Below are 18,580 nucleotides of genomic sequence, written 5' to 3' on the forward strand. Positions count from 1 at the left end.
GAAAGATGTGCAATGTCTGCTAAATTACTCTATTAAATATATTTAATTCTAGGCTGGGCTTAGTGGCTCATGCCTGTAATCCCAGTACTTTGGAAGGCCGAGGCGGGCAGATCATTTGAAGCCAGGAGTTTGAGACGGTGAAACCCCGGCCCTACTAAAAATACAAAAATTAGCCGGGTGTGGTCCCCCGCTACTCAGGAAGATGAGGCAGGAGAATCGCTTGAGCCCAGGAGGCGGAGGTTGCAGTGAGCCAAGATCACACAACTGCACTCCAGCCTGGAGTGCGGTAGTTACACATTATTTCTTATTCCTATCTTTAAGCCCTCCAAAAGTAAAAAATAATAATAATAATAATTCTAAAGTATAGGGAAATATACCAACAGGCATATATTTTAAAACAACGAGGTTGAGTAGTAGATTGATTCAGAGTACATTTCATTTCAACATGCCTTGGCGGCAGTAGATGGGAAATATCCTTAGGGAATGGAGAATCAAACTTTAAAATGTAATCAAAATCTTAAATCCGGCAAAGCTTTAAATTGTCTCATTTATTTCCCAGAGCAAAGCTTTTCTTGGGAAATACATTCCTCAGGGCTGATTTTACATCCTTATTCCTAAGGCTATAGATTAGTGGATTCAACATTGGGGTTACCAGATTATTCAATATCTGAATTATGGCACCAAGCAAGGCACTGGGATTGGGTTGTAGATAGTTAACGATGACTGGCCCATAAGCACAAAGGATTGCAGTGAGGTGGGCGCTGCAGGTGGAGAAGGCTCGCTGCCTGCCCCCTGCTGAGCGGATTTTTGATATGGAAATCCCAATGCAAGTATAGGAAACAAGGATGAGAAAAAAGCAAATGAGAGCCAAAAGACCAACATTTGTAAAACCTACCCTCTGGGCTAAGGATGTGTCCTTACAGGCTAGCGGTAACACTGCAGGAATATCACAGAAGTAATAGCCCACCTTGTCAGAACCACAGTAAGGTAACTGGAAGGTGAGGGAGGTTAGGATGGTGGCATGGACACAGCCACTCATCCAGGTCCCTGTGGCCAATGTAAAGCACACCCTGTGGTTCATAATGACCATGTATCTCAAAGGAAAACATATGGCAACAAAGCGGTCACAGGCCATCACTGTGTAGAGGAAACACTCTGTACAGCCTAGGAAATGGTAGAAGAAAAGCTGGGACACGCAGCCCGCATATGAGATAGCACGGCTGTTCCCCGAAAGGCCGAGCAGCATCTTGGGAATAGTTGTCGAAGAGAAACCCAGGTCAAAGATGGAGAGGTTTCCCAAGAAAAAATACATAGGAGTGTGAAGCCGAGTGGAGGAGACGATAGCTGTAAGGATAAGCACATTTCCCAAGAGGGTGCAGAAATAAAAGGAGGAGAACAGGAATAAAAGGGCTGTCTCTAGGCCCTCTGTCTCGGGGATTCCCAGAAGGATGAATTCAGTCACCATTGTGTGATTTCTCATTCCTAGGGAGGAATCAACTCTTGGGTGTCTGTGAAAAGAAATATGTGGTTAAATTTAAAATGCATGTAAATTACCTGTGTTTAGATCAATGAAATGGAAAAGAAGTAAGAGGTCTAGATAGTCACAGAGGAATGCTTCCTGGTAGAATCATCTTGATCTGCCTGCTTTGCTCAGTACTGGATATCATTCTGCAGTGGTTTCTTTTCCTGTTTGTAACTTTTTATTTTCACAGATTTAAGAGGTACAAGCGCATTTTTGTTACATGGATATATTTTGTTACATGGATATATTGCCAAGTACTGAAGTCTGGGTTTATAGCACACCCTTCACCCAAATGGTGTACATCGCACCCGATAGGTAATTTTTCTTCCCTCACCACCCCCTCCCACCCAAATCAACTTTTAGAGTTATTCCACTCTGTACGTCCACATGTGCCCATTGTTTAGCTCCCACTTATAAGTGAGAAGACTGCAGTGCAGTTTCTAATTGCAGATGCCTCTCATTTAATAATTTCACCAAGAAGCCTTGCACGACTAGTCTCGTAGCTGCCATTCTTCATATTTACCATTAAATAGCATAAATTATACATGCTCTAAAAGGACAAATGTAAATACTTAATGTCTTTATAACAAACAAGGTCTCATCCAAATTTCGTATATTCATCTAAAACAATTTGCTTACAGTAACTCTCCAAAAGTTATTTATAATTCCGTAAGACGTACACAAAATGTAGAGTAACTTTCCCTCATTGTCTCCCTGGCCATGAGGGTCAACAGTGAGAAATTATTCAAAAGAAGGATCTCAGATAGCTCTTAATGAACAGCAAATTACAATCACAAGTTCCTTATCCTCTGCAGTCACCTGAATTCAGTGCACATGAGTAACCGATAGACTTCATTTCTGTCTCCAAAGTCTGTAACTGTCTAACCAGACCCAAGTTAAGCCACATGCTAAATTTGTGGCAGCAGAAGGTACAGGGGTAGCAGTAGTAAAGACTCCTTTCCTTTCCCAGTTTCCTACTTTAAAAAAAGCGAATATATTTTTCTACTTGTTTTAATTTTTTTCGGCAGTGAGATCTACAGATTATAGATCAACTCATATATTCTGTTACCTAGGATGATTCCCTTTCTCTCTCTCTCTCTCTTTTTTTCCTGGAGATTGTGAAGGGAGAAAGAGAGTGAAAGCCAAGATAAAAAGTGAAGGACAAAACGTGTGCACTTACGTGGGAAACAGGGAACATAATTGTCTGCTGCTTGTGAGTGTTGTCCTTCCTTTCCTTCCCCAGCAGAAGGAAGAAGTTTGTGCCGAAATCCCAATCAGCCTAGAGTCTACAAGTAGGTGATTTGAATTGCTTTACTTTTCAACCACTTTCAAATAGAATGCCACAAATCTAAATATGCATCAGCTGCCTTACAGTAATTTCCTGTCTAACTCTAGGAACTGCAATCATTCCTCAATACAGCACATTTTAAATAACCTTGGTCTTCCCTGGGGTATTAATCCCTCAACTCAGGGAACTTTTTGAGCAAGGGAGCAATTAACTACTTGGTATAATTACACCTTAGAAATGAATGAGAGAAGAGAAGAGAGAAAGGGAGAGAGAAAGAGAGAGAGCCTGATTAGTATCATTTCCTTTGTAAAATATACTTCTGTGGAAGAATATTTTTAAACATTCCTTTGACACATATATCACACATATTTATTGTGTGTTTTTATATTTACTGTGTTTCATGTGTGCATACTTTTTTAATAAATAAATTATACCTTATTTTCCTACCTAGTATTGACAGAATTGACTATTGTGAGCAACAGTAACTGGGGTAGCTTAGAGAACTAAAGAAACTAATGGAAAACTAGGCCCAGGAAGGGTGGGAAGTAGGGCAGATGGAGGGACCTTAGCTGTTAGAATTCATGGAGCAGCCTCAGGGCATCGCCATCAGCTGGTTCCGCCTCAGCTACCTTTGCTTCTGTGTGCCTCACCCCAAGATTGGACTCTGACTTCCTTGGCTGAGTCACATGCCGATCTCTGTGAGCAGGGTACAGGCTAAACAGTGAGATGGAGATGGGCAGTTCTCCAGCAGGGAGTGAAAGGGGTTATTGCTAGAAGAAATGCAGCTGGAAATCATCATTCTCTGCAAACTATTGCAAGAACAGAAAACCAAACACCGTATGTTCTCACTCATAGGTGGGAATTGAACAATGAGATCACTTGGACACAGGAAGGGGAAAATCACACACCGGGGCCTATTGTGGGGAGGGGGGAGGGGGGAGGGATAGCATTAAGAGATATACCTAATGTAAATGACAAGTTAATGGGTACAGCACACCAACATGGCACATGTACACATATGTAACAAACCTGTACGTTGTACACATGTACCCTAGAACTTAAAGTATAATTAAAAAAAAACACCCTAAAAAAAAAGAAAGACAGAAGAAATATGCTGGGAGTTCAAAAATAATGTTAAGCTAGCACTTGAAGTATCTGTCCTTATACTTCCTGACATCTATTAAAGCTTCCGAGTTAAATACCTTCAATACGCATCTGAGAGATTGAATGGCAAAAAAAAAGTTAGGGTAAGTTTTCTAGGGGGGTGTGGAAAGCCAAATGTTTATTCTAAAGTTTCGACAAATTTGCTGTATTATGCATAGCTGCATGAAGATCTGAGACAGATGCCCATTTACATCCACAAACTAATTGTGTGGCTTGAAGAAAATTACCTAACATCCCTAAATCTCATTTCATCTTCTGTAAAATGATCTCACAGAACTCATATGTAGATTACAGTAGATAATACATAAAAAGCAATTACACAGTGCCTGGTAAGGAGTAAGGACTCAATTAATGGTAACTTATGATTATTACTCTAGGCAGATCTTCTGAAAAGCTACCTTTGACTACATTTCTCAAACTCTCTCCCCACACCAAGTGGAGGTATAAAATATAAAGAAACAGTGATTTGGGAGGGTTCAACTAAAGTAGATGTAGTTATAGGAAAAAGGAGATAACTAATAAATCACAGAATGTGCGAAAACTGCATAAGCAACCTTTAAAAAAAAATGTGGGCCAAGTGTGGTGGCTCATGCCTGTAAGCCCAGTACTTTGAAAGACCAATACGGGAGGATCCCTTTAGCCCAGGAGTTTGAGACCAGCCTGGGGGCAACATAATGAGATCTCATTTCTAAAAGAAATTTCAAAAATTGGCTGGGTGTTGGGTGTATACCTGTAGTCCCAGCTACTCTGGAGGCTGAGTGGGGAGGATCTCTTGAGCACGGAAGTCCAGGCTATAGTGAACCATGATTGCACCACTGCACTCCAGCCTGGGTAACAGAGCAAGATTCTGTCTCAGAAAAAGAAAATTATGGTAAAATACACAAAGCATAAAATTTAACGTCTTAACCATTTTGAAATATATGGTACAGTAATGCTAAGTATATTTCCATTGATGATCAACTGTTTACATCGTTGCCCAACTAATCTCCTGGACTTTTTCATCTTGCAGAACTGAAACTCTATAACCATTAAACAACTTCTCCATTTCCTTCCAACATCAGTGGCTCCTGGGAACCAACATTCTATTTTCTTTTTCCATGAATGTGACTATTCTGGATACCTCATATTACTGGATTTATACAGTCTTTTTGTGACTCGCTTATTTCACTTAGCATAATGTCATAACGTCAACATTGAGGCTCATCCATGTTGTGGCATGTGTCAGAACTTCCTTTCTTTCTAAGTCTGAATAATATTTTGTTGTCTGTATATACCACATTTAGTGTATCCATTCATTGAGTGAATACCGGGTTGCTTTCAGCCCTTGCCTATTGTGATTAACGCTGCTAGGAATGTGGGTATTCAAATGTGTCTTCAAGATCCTGCTTTTATTTCTTTTGTATATATACCAAGAGCTGGAATTGCTGGATCATATGGTAATTCTATTTTTACTAGTTTAAAAAAATACAATACTGTTTTTCATACCAGCTGCACCATTTTACGTTCTCATCATTAGTGTACAAGGGTTCCAGTTTCTGACATCATAGCCAAAGCTTATTACTATGGCAATTTAAAAAATAGTAGCCATCCTTATTGAAGTGATATGTCATTGTGGTTTTATTTTGCATTTCCTTCGTGCTTAGTGGTATTGAACATCTTTCCATATGCTTATTTGCCGTTTGTGTATCTTCTTTGGATAAATGTCTATTTAAGTCCCTTACCCATTTTTCAATCAGGAGATTTGGTTTTGCTGCTGTAGTTGTTAATGAGGTAAGATTTTAAAAAGTGATTGTGTGTGTGTGTCTGTGTGTGTTTATATATGTGTGCACTTCTGTTTCAAATAAAATCTCATGTTGCGTGCTTTTAGATCCAGGAAAGATTTAAATGGTTAGTGTTTGTTTTCAGTGCCAGTCATTGCAACATTAATTTAGAAAAAGCCAAAAAGTTGGTCATTCAGATTTTGTTTTTTATATATAATCAATTTTACCTAAACATGAATGTATATTTAAATTCAGACATAATATTATTCCGTATCTTAATTATTTCACACATATTCCTCTACATCAATAAATATATAATTGCATCATAATTTGAATGGGTAAAGAGGTATCCATTCATTCATTCAACAAACCTACACTGGAAGCTTACTATGTCACTGGGCTATGTCTTATGGATACAGTGATGAGCAAGACACACATAATCTCTACTTTTATGGAACTTTACATTGTCTAGAAAACAAATCTATTATGGAAGTATCAGTGTGTTGAATATCTGTCCCTAAACACTAGTCAGGCTTTACCAGATATCATGACATGTAGATTCTTCTACAAATATCCTGCATTAGTAGAACAGCAAACTAACACTAAGGTTATTTGAATCCAGCATATTGTCTCTGACAGGCATCCCCAATGTGTGGGAGTAAGATGCTGTGGCATCTTGGATTTTTGCCAATCAAGTTAGGAGGAGCCCTAGAATCCTCCTAGTGCACAAAACCATTTAACTATGCTTGAAGGAGCTTCACTTTATCATTTTATCCTTTTAGCTTCATGCTATTTGTAAAGTAAGCATTTTTATTAGAGATTTTTACTTGTTTTTGTTTACTGATTTCAAATAGGAAGGGAACTTTGGAGACTACAAATGGAATAGAAGAACTACAAATAACTAAAATGTCATGGAAACTAGGAGCTGGCGTGTCTGTGGGATCCCCAGTTAATAGTACCCGTTCTTTCACTTTAGATTCTGAGGAAATTGAGAAACAGTTATCAACTCCTGTCTTGTTGGAAGTTAAGTTACAAAATGTAACTTGCTGGGAGAATCAAATGAGCATGCTAATTAAGCCCCATAATTAGAACATCTTCTCTTCAACAACACTGGATGGAAAGACTTTCCCCTTGCTTTTACACTAAAGAGTATTTTGATATATTGGCAGTGCGGTGCAATAGGAAAACGATGACACAGCAGGACTTAAGAGGACTTGTGTCTAGGGCTGGCTTTAGCATAACTAGATGTAGTACACAAGGAAGACACTTATTGCTGTATCTCAGTGCCACCATCTACAGGTGGGAACAATTGGTAATAGAATAGAGTAAGTGGAGATAATAATCAAGTCAAATCAGTCATCCTTCAGTATCCTCAGGAGATTGGTTTTAGGACCCCCATAAATACCACAATCCAAATATGCTCATGTCCCTTATTTAAAATGGTGTAGTATTTGCATATAACCTATGCACATCCTCCTGTATACCTTAAATCATCTCTAGATTACTTGTAATACTTAGAACAATGCCTACCACCATTTCATGCACATGAATTCAATGTAGTACTCACATGAGGCAAATTCAAGTTTTGCTTTTTGGAACTTTGTAAAATTTATTTTCTGAATATTTTTGAATCGCAGTGGTTGAATTCACAAAGGCAGAACCCATGAATATTGAGGGCTGACTGTATATAGACGTAACCTCTGTCAGTACTTATTTTACCAGTTATTTATCGAACAACTTATTTGTATCATGAGAGAAGTAATTAGGATGAGTAAATTGCCATGCAGGTCACTTAGGGTAGCTATGTGGTACAGGAATCTATAGCAGGGATGTGATTTGGAGTTAACTGGAGCTGAGTTTGAGGTCTGATTTGATGCTTAATGTGTAACATTGGGTTCACTATTTGAAGACTTTAATCCTCAAAACTCTTTTCTACGTTACGTAAAATCTACATTTTAGGGGTGAAGATTTAATAAGATGATGTATGTGAAATGCTCATCACAATGCCCAGAAGACAGACCATGCTCTATGAATGTTAGCTAACCTCCTTCTTCGCAAGATGGAAGAACTGAAATGCTTATACACAGAAAAAAAGGAACAATTACATTTTAATTGGAGCAAAAAAATAAGGTAAAATTGAATGTTGATTTATACAGAGAGGAACTATTGAAGGGTACTTCTTGGACTGCTACAGATCCTCTCTGTCCTCAACCAGGAAGAGTTGGCTACCCATTATAGAGACAAGAAATCTGTCTCCAAGTGCTTGCTATGCCCTTTGGATTCCTTATCCAGAATTAAGAGACAAAGAATAATGTTAATTATAACATTTATTCCCAATAATATCTCATAATTTATTCACAGACAGTAAGTAAAACATTTCGGAATACTCTTTTCAGGGACCTTTTCACTTCCTTGTTCCTTAAGGAATAGATTAACGAGTTCAGCATGGGTGAGACAATATTATTTAATATTTGCACCATGGCACCAAGCAAGGGGTTGGGTGTGGACTTCAGATAGATGATGATTACAGGTCCATAGGCACAGAGGATTGCAATGAGGTGAGCACTGCAGGTGGAGAAGGCTTTCTGCCTGCCCTCTGCTGAACGGATTCTCAATATGGCAATCCCGATGCGAGTATAGCAGACACAGACACTGATCAAAAGTGTTAAAGCCAGAAAGCCAACATTTATGGAACCCACCCTCTGGGCCAGGGCACTGTCAGTGCAAGCCAGGGGTAAAACAGCAGGAATGTCACAGAAGAAGTAGTCCACCTGATTGGGGCCACAGTAGGACAACTGAAAGGTAAAGGAGGTCAGAATGGTGGCGTGAAGACAACCCACCAACCCGGCTACCACGACCAGGCTGACACAGACTCCAGGCTTCATGATGAGCATATATCTCAGTGGGTGACATATGGCAACAAAGCGATCATAGGACATTACAGAATAGAGGCAGCCTTCAGCAGAACCCAATAAGTGATAGAAGTAGAGCTGTGAAGCACATCCCTTGTAAGAAATGACTGGGCTCTGGCCAGAGAGATACAATAGCATCTTGGGACATGTTACAGATGGGAACAATATGTCAAAAATAGACAAGAGTCCCAAGAAGAAATACATAGGCGTGTGAAGGGTAGAGGAAGAAACAATGGCTACAAGGATGAGTAAGTTTCCAAGTAGGTTGAAGAGGTAGATGAATGAGAAGACAGCACAGAGTACAGCCTCCAGTCCCTCTGTCTGAGGTATTCCCCGTAGAATGAACTCATTCAGCAATGTGTGATTCCTCATGTTCATGGAAGGGTAGTCTGGGTTTTCACAAAATATGTGAAAATATGAATGTGGAGGCAGATTGGGATAAATACAATACCAATACATTCATTGGTACCAATTTTTGTTTAAACATTAAGTTGATGTTGAAATTAAGAATTAGAGATTCTTCCGCAGACATTTAGGGATTAGTAAAGCATGCGTATGTTTCATATGTTGAGATATATTTGTTTGTGATTATAGACAGCAAACAAAATGAAACATTAATATGGTGAAATGTTGGGTGGGCTAAGAGAACAGAGAACATAATTAATATCCGAACTAATGATACAATAATGAATGCCCTAAAAAGACCAACTCGTAAGTCAGATCCTCCTGATTCCTCTTCACAATATTTCTGCAGTTACTCGAAGATGTGATCAGATGCCCTAATTATTCACCAAAAGTCAATTTTGTCATTGACATATCTAATAAGAATGATGGACTGAGATACAATGCAATGAGCATTAAGATTTGGATTGTGTTAATATCATTCTAATTATAGATAAACTTTTTAGTTTTTTAGTTTTGGCACGTTCTTATTTGGAAATATTCATTTGTCTGAAAAGACACTAACAGTGACTAATTTTGTTGTTACTCTGGGGTTTTAAATTGCTTAGAGATTAGCAGCTGAGATGTATTATCATATCCTAGTTTTAGGTTTGAATGAAGTCACATCATGTATAAAGATGCAGATATGTAATATTTCATCTTTGCTAACAAATGGAATTTTTGAATCCTTAGAATAATGAAACTAAAATATTTCAATTCTGAAGCTTTTTGTGTGTTTTTGTCTTTTAAAATTTTTTTATTATTTTGTTGTGTAAGAGCACTTAACATGAGAAGTACTCTCTTATCAGATTTTCAGTATAGAATACAATACAATATTATTATTAACAATACAGGGACAATATTGTACAACAGATCTCTAGACTCATCTTGCATTACTAAAACTTTAGAGCCATTGATTAGTAGCTCTCCATTTCCCTCTCTTCCCTGCCCACGACAACCATCATTTTGCTCACTGCTTCTATGAATTTGACTGTTTTATTTTAAGGGAAAGAGGTAACTGTATATGCTGAGAACATGTAACTGCCGCTGGGGTATGACAATGCTTGAATATAAAGGCTCTTGTGCATCATCCAAGAAGGATGTTTTCGTTTTCAGTTTTTACTTCTTTGATATATTTATTTTTGATATTCCCAAATATGAAAACTAATAATTGCCCTTATCTCTCCTTACAATTCCTGGTCAATTTCTCTGATCCTCTTTATAAGTATTGATTGATTATTATTATTGATTGATAATTTTAGCCTCTAAAATATGGAAGTGGTAAGATAGATGAATATAATCCATATATACACAAGAAATACTGAAGGAATTGGGTTCAGGTTCTGTCAGACTGCCAGATCCCTGAGAGTAGTGGCTATAATTTGTCATTGAATCTGCAGCATGTATCACAGTGCTTCTGAATAGGTGGAATTTAAATATTTGTTAGAGGAATGAATGAATGAAAAGTCGGAAATGAATTTATGGATATTATCTGACTGTGAGTTCTGTGAAGAGACCATGTTTATTCTTGCTCATCATTGTATCACTAGGATTTAAGAAATAGCAGCACCCAACAAGTGTGTTTATTTCGATCAAATTTTTGAATTCTCTAGAATTATTCCTTTGGTCCTTCGACTATTTCAAGTCTTTTTTCTTAACCCCAGCCAACAATGGTTGTAGTCAGCCTACTTTAGGCTTCAGATACCATGCCTAGTAAAAGGAATTTAGATATTCATTGAAATATAGAGTACCTAATTGCTGAGCTAGGAGAGAGAGGATGAGCTTTGAATATCTTCAAAATTGCTGTAACTCATAATTACCTCTTGCTGGAGGAGAGTTAAGGAAGGCAAATGGACCTTTCTGAAGAGAAGGAAAAGAACAAAATTATGATTAGTGGAAAGTTCTGTCACAGCAACAACTAAAGAATGTGAAAAGGAATTATTGTAAAAAATATCTTAAATAGGACAAAATTATTCACACAACCTTAGGTACCAGATTTAGATCATATGTCTTAGATCATGTGATAATCAAATCTGGAAAAGTGTTATCACAAGATCTTAATGAAACTGATGTACTCTATTATTGTCTTAAGGCATCAAGTCTATAGAGATTCTGTTTATTGTATTGAGTTCTTTGAATTTTGGGGTCCTTTGGGGTTTCTTGTTGGGGGAAAGCTACTATTCTTCATTCTCCCCAGTATCCCACCTCCCCACCCCAGGATCCTTTCGTCTGCTTCCTCTGGGGGATCATCTGGACCTGAAATGAGTTTGTATGTTTGCCTTAGTTGTTGAAGAACAAGTTCATGGCCATTGGGTGGCCTCCAAGATCTGGATTAGTCATCTCTTCACATAGGTATCTTGGGAGGTTTCTGAACAATTTCAGTTAGGCTCAATGAACAGAGGGCAAATAGAGTTAACTGCTGTGTAGTTATTTTAACATATGCCTAGAAAAAGAGGTTTAATAACTTAGTACAGAAAAGTGGAGTGTACTATGTGACTTTTAAACTAAGAAAATGTAGGGGATAAATGGCAAAAGTAGTTAGATGTTGGAAATCAAGATCAAGTGAATGGGAAAATATTGCCAAAATGTGGGATGTTATTATATTGTGCTTGGTACATAGTGAGTATCCACTAATGTTTGTTTTTGATGAACTGAGATAATACTTACCTCACACAATTGTGTAAGGATTACATATGATGATATTCCTGACATAACCTTGAAAAAGATAGAGAATTCCATTGTTCTCTGCTTGGATGGGAAGAGCCAATAAGGCAATGTGGATAAGGAAACACAAGATTTTAAGCCAGGCAGATTTTATTTAACATCTAGGCTCTTACTTACTAATTCTGTGACTCTGCTGTGCCTTCAATTTGCTTATCTTTAAAATAAGGATAGTATTACATTCTAAGGGTTGTTTGGTAGACTAAATGGGATGATGTAATATAAGGCACCTAATAGGGTGTCTGATATATTTCAGACGCCCAGCCACTTATATTCAGTCCTTTACTCTGACAAGCGTAAAAACACTCTTGTAATGTATTGACTTAATATCAGCGTGACTATAGCTAATGCTAACTAGCTCACACTTCGGGGAAGTGTTTAGAAAATACCCCTGAGCACTGATGGAGGTTCTCCTCTGAGTTGTATTGAGGTGCAAAAATAATATATGTGATAGAGGAGACTGGAAACCCTGACTTAAGTGCCTCCTTCATCCTCCACACCCCACAAGCAAGAATCCCTCCCAATCGTTCAAAAATGAATTATGCTGATACGTGGTATCAGTGATAGACAAAGTGAAATGTGAGTTATTCAGCTGTTGACTCGAAAGCAGTATAATATAAACATGATTTTCTGTAAGATAAAAATTTAAAGAAAAGGAGATCTATGACAAATAGCTGATGAAAACAATACCATTTCAGGTTGAGATTTTATTAACCATGACTTTTTAAAAATTCTGTCCTCATAAATTCAAATATTATTTTAAAAAATTTTAAACATTTAAGTTCCTCACCATTTCTAGACCCACAACCTGACAGGTTCACAGGCATCAAAGAAATGAGGAACTGAGAATGATAACTTTAATAGTAATTTAGGGTTGCAACCATAGTAGAAATAGATACAGCTTTCCTAGAAGATTCTATTCAAATCTAAACATGTGTCTAGAAAAGAGACGTCATAGAATATTGAAAAGAACTTAAATCAGAGATTTAAAGATTCAAGTTCAAGTTCTGCTATTTGGTGGTGTGACTATGATGGACCAGTAATTTATTTTCTCTGAGCCTCGGTTTTCCATCTTTACAGAAGCAGAAAGTATTCCTTGCACCAGTAGCCTAAACCTTAACTAGGCAGCTAAAAATTGCCATTCAAACTAGGACACTTTAAGAGCAAAAGGGAGCATGATTAATAACTAAGGCACGGCAGTAAGGGTAAAATAGGACAGTTCTTTGTGTTTCACCAATCTATATTTTGACATCTACACTATACTTGTGCTTCTTGAATATGTGGAATGTTCTTATCATTGTGCTTGGTGTATAGTAAGTATCCACTACATGTTTTTATTAACTGAGATATTTATCTTACAGAATCGCTGTAAAGATTAAACATGGTGACGTTCATGAAAGAGTTTCATACCTAATAAGATGTTATATAATAGTTCATTATTATTATATTTCCTGTGGGGAGTCCACATAATATATATAAATAATGAATATGTAATATTCATTATTATTATGTTTACTATGGAGAGTCCCATGCTAAAAAAGATTGGAAAACTCTTTAGGACGGGACTCCCCATAGTAAATATAATAATAATGAAGATGATAGTCAGTGTCTTAAGCCTGAATTAGATCACTAGGAGAGATTGGTGTAGTCAAGACAAAATAGTACTGGAGGCCAAACTTTGAGAAATACTACATTTTAGGAAAAGGAGAAGAAAAGGGAGTCACTTAAGAAGAAATGTACATATTCTTCAGAGAATTCGGAAGAGAACCAGGAGAATGACTATTTTATACATATATATTTGTCTGCTGAAGGTTATTTATTTTCTCCATGTCAAGGAATATATCCAACAAAATTTTAATTCTGAGCAACTGTGTGGTGCTTGGAATGTGATAGATGCTGAATTCATTAGTAACAACAAAAAGAAACGAATCAAGAAATGCATTCCTAAATGCTGTATGAGAAGGTGCATGGAGGAAAAGACCCTGGCTGCCATATAGAATAAGAAAGAAGCCCTTCACGGTGATTTCTTCCAACAGTTCTTGCTACTCAGGTCTCTGGAGTGAGGAAAACAAGTAACAATTAAGGAAGTTGAGGAGAAACTCTGAATACTTACATAGTCGCAAGGATCACGACCAGCTCAATTACGGAACACAAATGTTTTTAACCCTTCTTTTATCTTCAGTTTCTTCTATAGATTATGGGGCTCTTCATCCCGAACATCTCTTTTCTCAGTGTGCCAAGGAGTTGGATTTGAGTTCTCTAGTTGCAGATCCCAAATGGCTTTTTATTTTTCGTTCAGAAGATATTATACATCTGATGGCAACCTTATTGCCTATGATGACTTCCTCAGAGTTAGTGAAAGTGAAAATATCTCCTACCTTTCTGGAATTTTAAAAAGTCTCATAGTCCCTTGGAGCCTCATCTATGATCTATCCTGAGACAGGAAGCAGGAGCCCTCTGAGCACAGGGATCAATTAAATGTCAGATATTGGAAGAGTTTAGAGTTAGAATGTAGGATGCAGTAATCACGATACCCTTTAAAGGAATTGGGAATCAAAGAGCTGAGGATCTCTCCTGACCACCCTATTTTTCTGGTTTGGGTAGATATTTCATCAGTCTCTTTTGTTCTGTGTAGACCTCAGGGATTTGGCCTGCCAAATCTGTCATTTTCCCAGTTTCTACCCATCCCTATACCTCTTATGGCTGTGGAAGAAATAATAACATAATGAATAGAATACCCACTTTGGAGCTAGAAGGTTCTGAGTGCGAAGAACAAGTTTGTTTCTCATTAGCTATATGTCCTTAAGCAGGTACACAGTGCTCTTTGAGCCTTAACATTGTGTTGTGTAAAATAGAGTTATGATGATATTTCACAGGGCGATTGTGAGTGTTTAGGTAATGCTTGTAAACTTCCTGACACACTGTGCACCCATGACATTTATTATTTCTTGAAATTGGATAAACAAAGATTTCTCACCTCTTTAATTTCATTGTTAGAATCCTTCCTTTTGTTTTTCCCCCGCTTGCTCTTTTCCTCTTTTTCTTCCCAATTTTAAGATGAGGGATTTTTAAAAACAACGTTTGGTGGTTTTGTTCTGTTTGTTTTAACGATGAGTAATTAAAACCAAAGTTGGTGAGGAGAAAAAACTACCAAACCAAAACTAAGCTAATATTGCCAGATTTAGAAAAAGTGTAAGAAATTTCAGAATCCTTTTCATGACAATAGCCTCTTCTATGTGGAAATCTAAATGGCATATAGTTTTCTAGTTTCTCAAAATTCAGCTGGCCAACCCAACAAAAGGAAAGTGGAACTAACATTTAGAGAATGCCTACTTGTGGCAAATGCCTTAAAACTCTTCTTGCATTTCATGATTACAACAGACATATACACTAGGCATTATCAGTTCATTTTACAAATGATGACTTGAACTCACAGTAGTTAAATTGCTTTCTCATGATTATACAACTATTAAGTACTAGAGGTAGGAATTAAGCCCCAGACTGAATCTGAAGCTCACAGACTCAATTCTGTGACAGAACCAAGTTGATCCTGATAAATTAGAACCTGGTTTCTTGTTTTCTCTACAATTTTCCGAACCTCTGGTCATCCAAGCCCTCATAGATTTTTTTTTTTTTTTTTTTTTTTTTTTGAGACGGGCCCTCATAGATTTTTACAAGCCATCATAGATTTTTAGACCCTTGAGCTGCATCCTGCCTATCCCCTTTGGCATTTATTTATGCTTTGGGTTTGTCAGGAGCATATTTGCTTGTGATCAATGAAAATTGCTTCTCTTAAGCAATGGTCACCATTATCCAAGAAATTTCTGACAAACAACTAAGTGATTTGTGATGACCCGGCTTTATTCCTGTCTGTAATTAATGTAATTTGACATACTATGTAAAATAATTAGCACTGGTTTCAAGTAGGAACTCAATATATAGTACTATACATATTTCTAAAGCCACCCTACCTATCCATTCATTTATAAGTTTCTGCTGAGCCCAGGTTGTATGTGATATCTTCAAACACGAAATTTCCAAGTTATCCATGATCTTATGAAAATTATACCTATTATTATAATTGTTATCACCAATATGTAATAAATGCTTATAAGATTTGTGCACATGTCTGAGCATTTGTTATTTGACCTTTTGAAATCTATTGTCCAATATCAATAGTAGATTGCAATTACAAGGCCTAAGCGTATATTCAACCACTGGAATTTATATGTATTTATTAATTAATCAAATAACTTCATGCATTTTAAAAACTTATTTTCTTAAAGGTTTACAATTTTAAGAGCACATAAATGGCTCAGGTTTGATAAGAACAGCAGGAAGTTTTAGATGAATTGCTATGGAAACATCAGAGGAGAGACAACAAGCAGAACCGTACACTTAAAACTCTCCGTGATGATAAAGATATAGAACATCGAAGAAAGAGAATAACAGAAATGAGACAATGAGCAAAACAGTTTATTGAAAGCCTGTTCTGAACCAGAACAGAGTGTCATAGAGTGCCAAGAACTCTATGACAGCCTTTTTATTTCAGGAAGGGAAATGGCTCTTAGAAGAAGTAAAGAAAAATAAATAGCAAACTATGATAAACATAATCAACACACACCAGCATAATTCAGGACACATGTGTTACAGTGGTGGGTGCTAAAGTAAATTGAATATTGTTCTCATAATATACAGATTTCTATTTCCATTATAAGCAAATGTGCTTTTCATATTCCGGAGAAGACAGTTTCCTTAAAAGCCTACTTTTTAATTAATCATAATCAAATGTATTAGGGTAGGATAAGGACCCAAAGAGCTGTAATAAACCATGGAGAAATTCATTACTTTATCCTGTAAAATTCTGTGATGATACGGTGACTTGCTCTATGAGAGTGTCAGGGACTCAGGATCTTTCTATCTTGTTGCTTCTCCAGTTTTAGGGGAAATACTCTAGGCTTTATGGTCTAGTCTTTATGGTTCAAGCTGGCTCAGGATATACCTGCATTCACACCAGTGAGCAGGAAGAGGGTAAAGTGAATGGGAGGCCATCCTCTTTTCTTTGAAAGGGCATGACATGGTGTTGCAATTATTTCTTGTACCCTATTGGCCAGAGCTTAGTTACAAGGCCATACCAGCTTTAAGGGAGGCTGGGCAATGTTTTCATTCTGAATGGTCAAAGACATTGTGAAACTTGGGGTTCCTATTAGTATGAAAAAGAAGGTGAGACTCAATCTTGAGGGATGCCTGGCAACACTAAGGCACAAGGACAGACTTTTAAGTGAAGATACCTCATCTATGTCGGTTTAATTGTGTATATTGTGCTCGGTTACGGGAATTTTCACATAGTTGTCTTTTCAACAACCAGCATCTTCTGTGTGTTTCCTGATTCAGTGCCCCCTAACCATGTTGCTTGCCTGGTCTGTGGCAGACTTTTAGTGCTAAGCTCTAAGCCCAGCAGGATCAGATGATGAACTCTGCCCACGTTTCCAGCTCCTCCCTTTTGTTGCTCAGATGTTTCAGTCAATGGAAGGAAGGCACAGTCACAAGGAACAATACCAGACATTATTTCTCTCCAGAGAAAAGGATAATTTCCTCTCATAATTAGTTCAGTACATCTAAAAAACATAGTTGTAGGGCCCAGTACTGATAAAATAGAATTTGTGCTTATGTTATGCTTTACTATATATGCATATATTACATGCATGTAACTGTATATACATGTGTGGTGTACATACATACACATATATACATCTATGCATGCACATGCATGTATATAAATGCGGGTGTGTGTATATATATATATATATATAAAACTTTTATGGCCACTAAGATTCATTAGATCTCAAAAAAACAATCAGTGGAGGTATGTCATTATCCCCATGTTTCAGACGAGAGAACAAATAACTTGGGGAAAGTAACATATCCACAAAAAATACACCACAGAGACCAAAATCAAGCTGTGTTTTCCATATGTATCATGTATTCTTTCCCTATAGATTCTCTTGTTATGCCCAGACCGTTTATTCCCCGAAGAAGACCACCAGAGTCCAGAGTCAAAGCTAAGCAGCAAGGATCTTTATTACAGGTTCGAACCCGGAACTCCCACTCACTCTCGGCATGAGAGGGTCCAGAGAGAGAGAGAGTTCCCTCCCAGAGTTTTACACAGTATTATATAGTCTAAGAAAAGTGGTCATTGAATCACTATACAGATCAGATGTATGATTGGCTGGTATTTAAACAAGGCGATTTGGCTAGTTATGATTGGTTCCCGCCATTTTGGGTATTTTAGTTCAACATTTGAGACAGAAGAGCAGTTTCTACACAAAGGCAGTTAATCATATTGCATCAGGTTGCACAACCAGTTTATGGCAGCAGGGGTTTATCTTACTTAAACATGTCTTGTGACTTAATCCCCAGGAAGAAAACAGGTACTTATAGAACTTTCAAAAGCTCTGGTACGTGCAGAGATAAGAAAGCAGAAGCAGAACAAAGGGTGTAACCATAAGGAGCAAGGGGGTAGGTAAGTCTTTGTGTTTTTGTGTCCTTTCATTTCCCCCTCTCATAAGTAACTGGATGTCCAATCTTGGATTTTCAGAGTTTTATAACGTAGTCTCACCTTCTGGGTGCAGGAGAGGCTGGTGATGGCTACAGAGGACCATTAGTTGGATGGTAAATTGGAGTATTGCACCTGGAGTGGGGGCAGTCTGCACTAGCTAGCAGTTTGCCCGCCTGGGGGGTTTCCCCGGGGTGAGTTTTGTTCTCATAGAGC

General features: G+C 37.6%; 2 protein-coding genes across 2 annotated transcripts; both read right to left on the reverse strand.

Annotated features, from left to right (window-relative positions):
• Positions 1-427: 427 nt before the first annotated feature.
• On the reverse strand, positions 428-1,480 carry LOC103248718 (putative olfactory receptor 10D4). Its single transcript, XM_008021312.3, has one exon. It carries the CDS (start codon positions 1,478-1,480, stop codon positions 545-547), a length of 936 nt encoding a protein of 311 aa, XP_008019503.3. The 3' UTR covers positions 428-544.
• Positions 1,481-8,085: 6,605 nt separating this feature from the next.
• On the reverse strand, positions 8,086-9,148 carry LOC103248719 (olfactory receptor 10N1-like). The gene has a single exon (XM_008021313.3). It carries the CDS (start codon positions 9,103-9,105, stop codon positions 8,086-8,088), a length of 1,020 nt encoding a protein of 339 aa, XP_008019504.3. The 5' UTR covers positions 9,106-9,148.
• Between the last annotated feature and the right edge of the window lie 9,432 nt (positions 9,149-18,580).

This window comes from Chlorocebus sabaeus, chromosome 1, assembly GCF_047675955.1.
Source record: "Chlorocebus sabaeus isolate Y175 chromosome 1, mChlSab1.0.hap1, whole genome shotgun sequence".
In the NCBI taxonomy this organism is placed as follows: domain Eukaryota; kingdom Metazoa; phylum Chordata; class Mammalia; order Primates; family Cercopithecidae; genus Chlorocebus; species Chlorocebus sabaeus.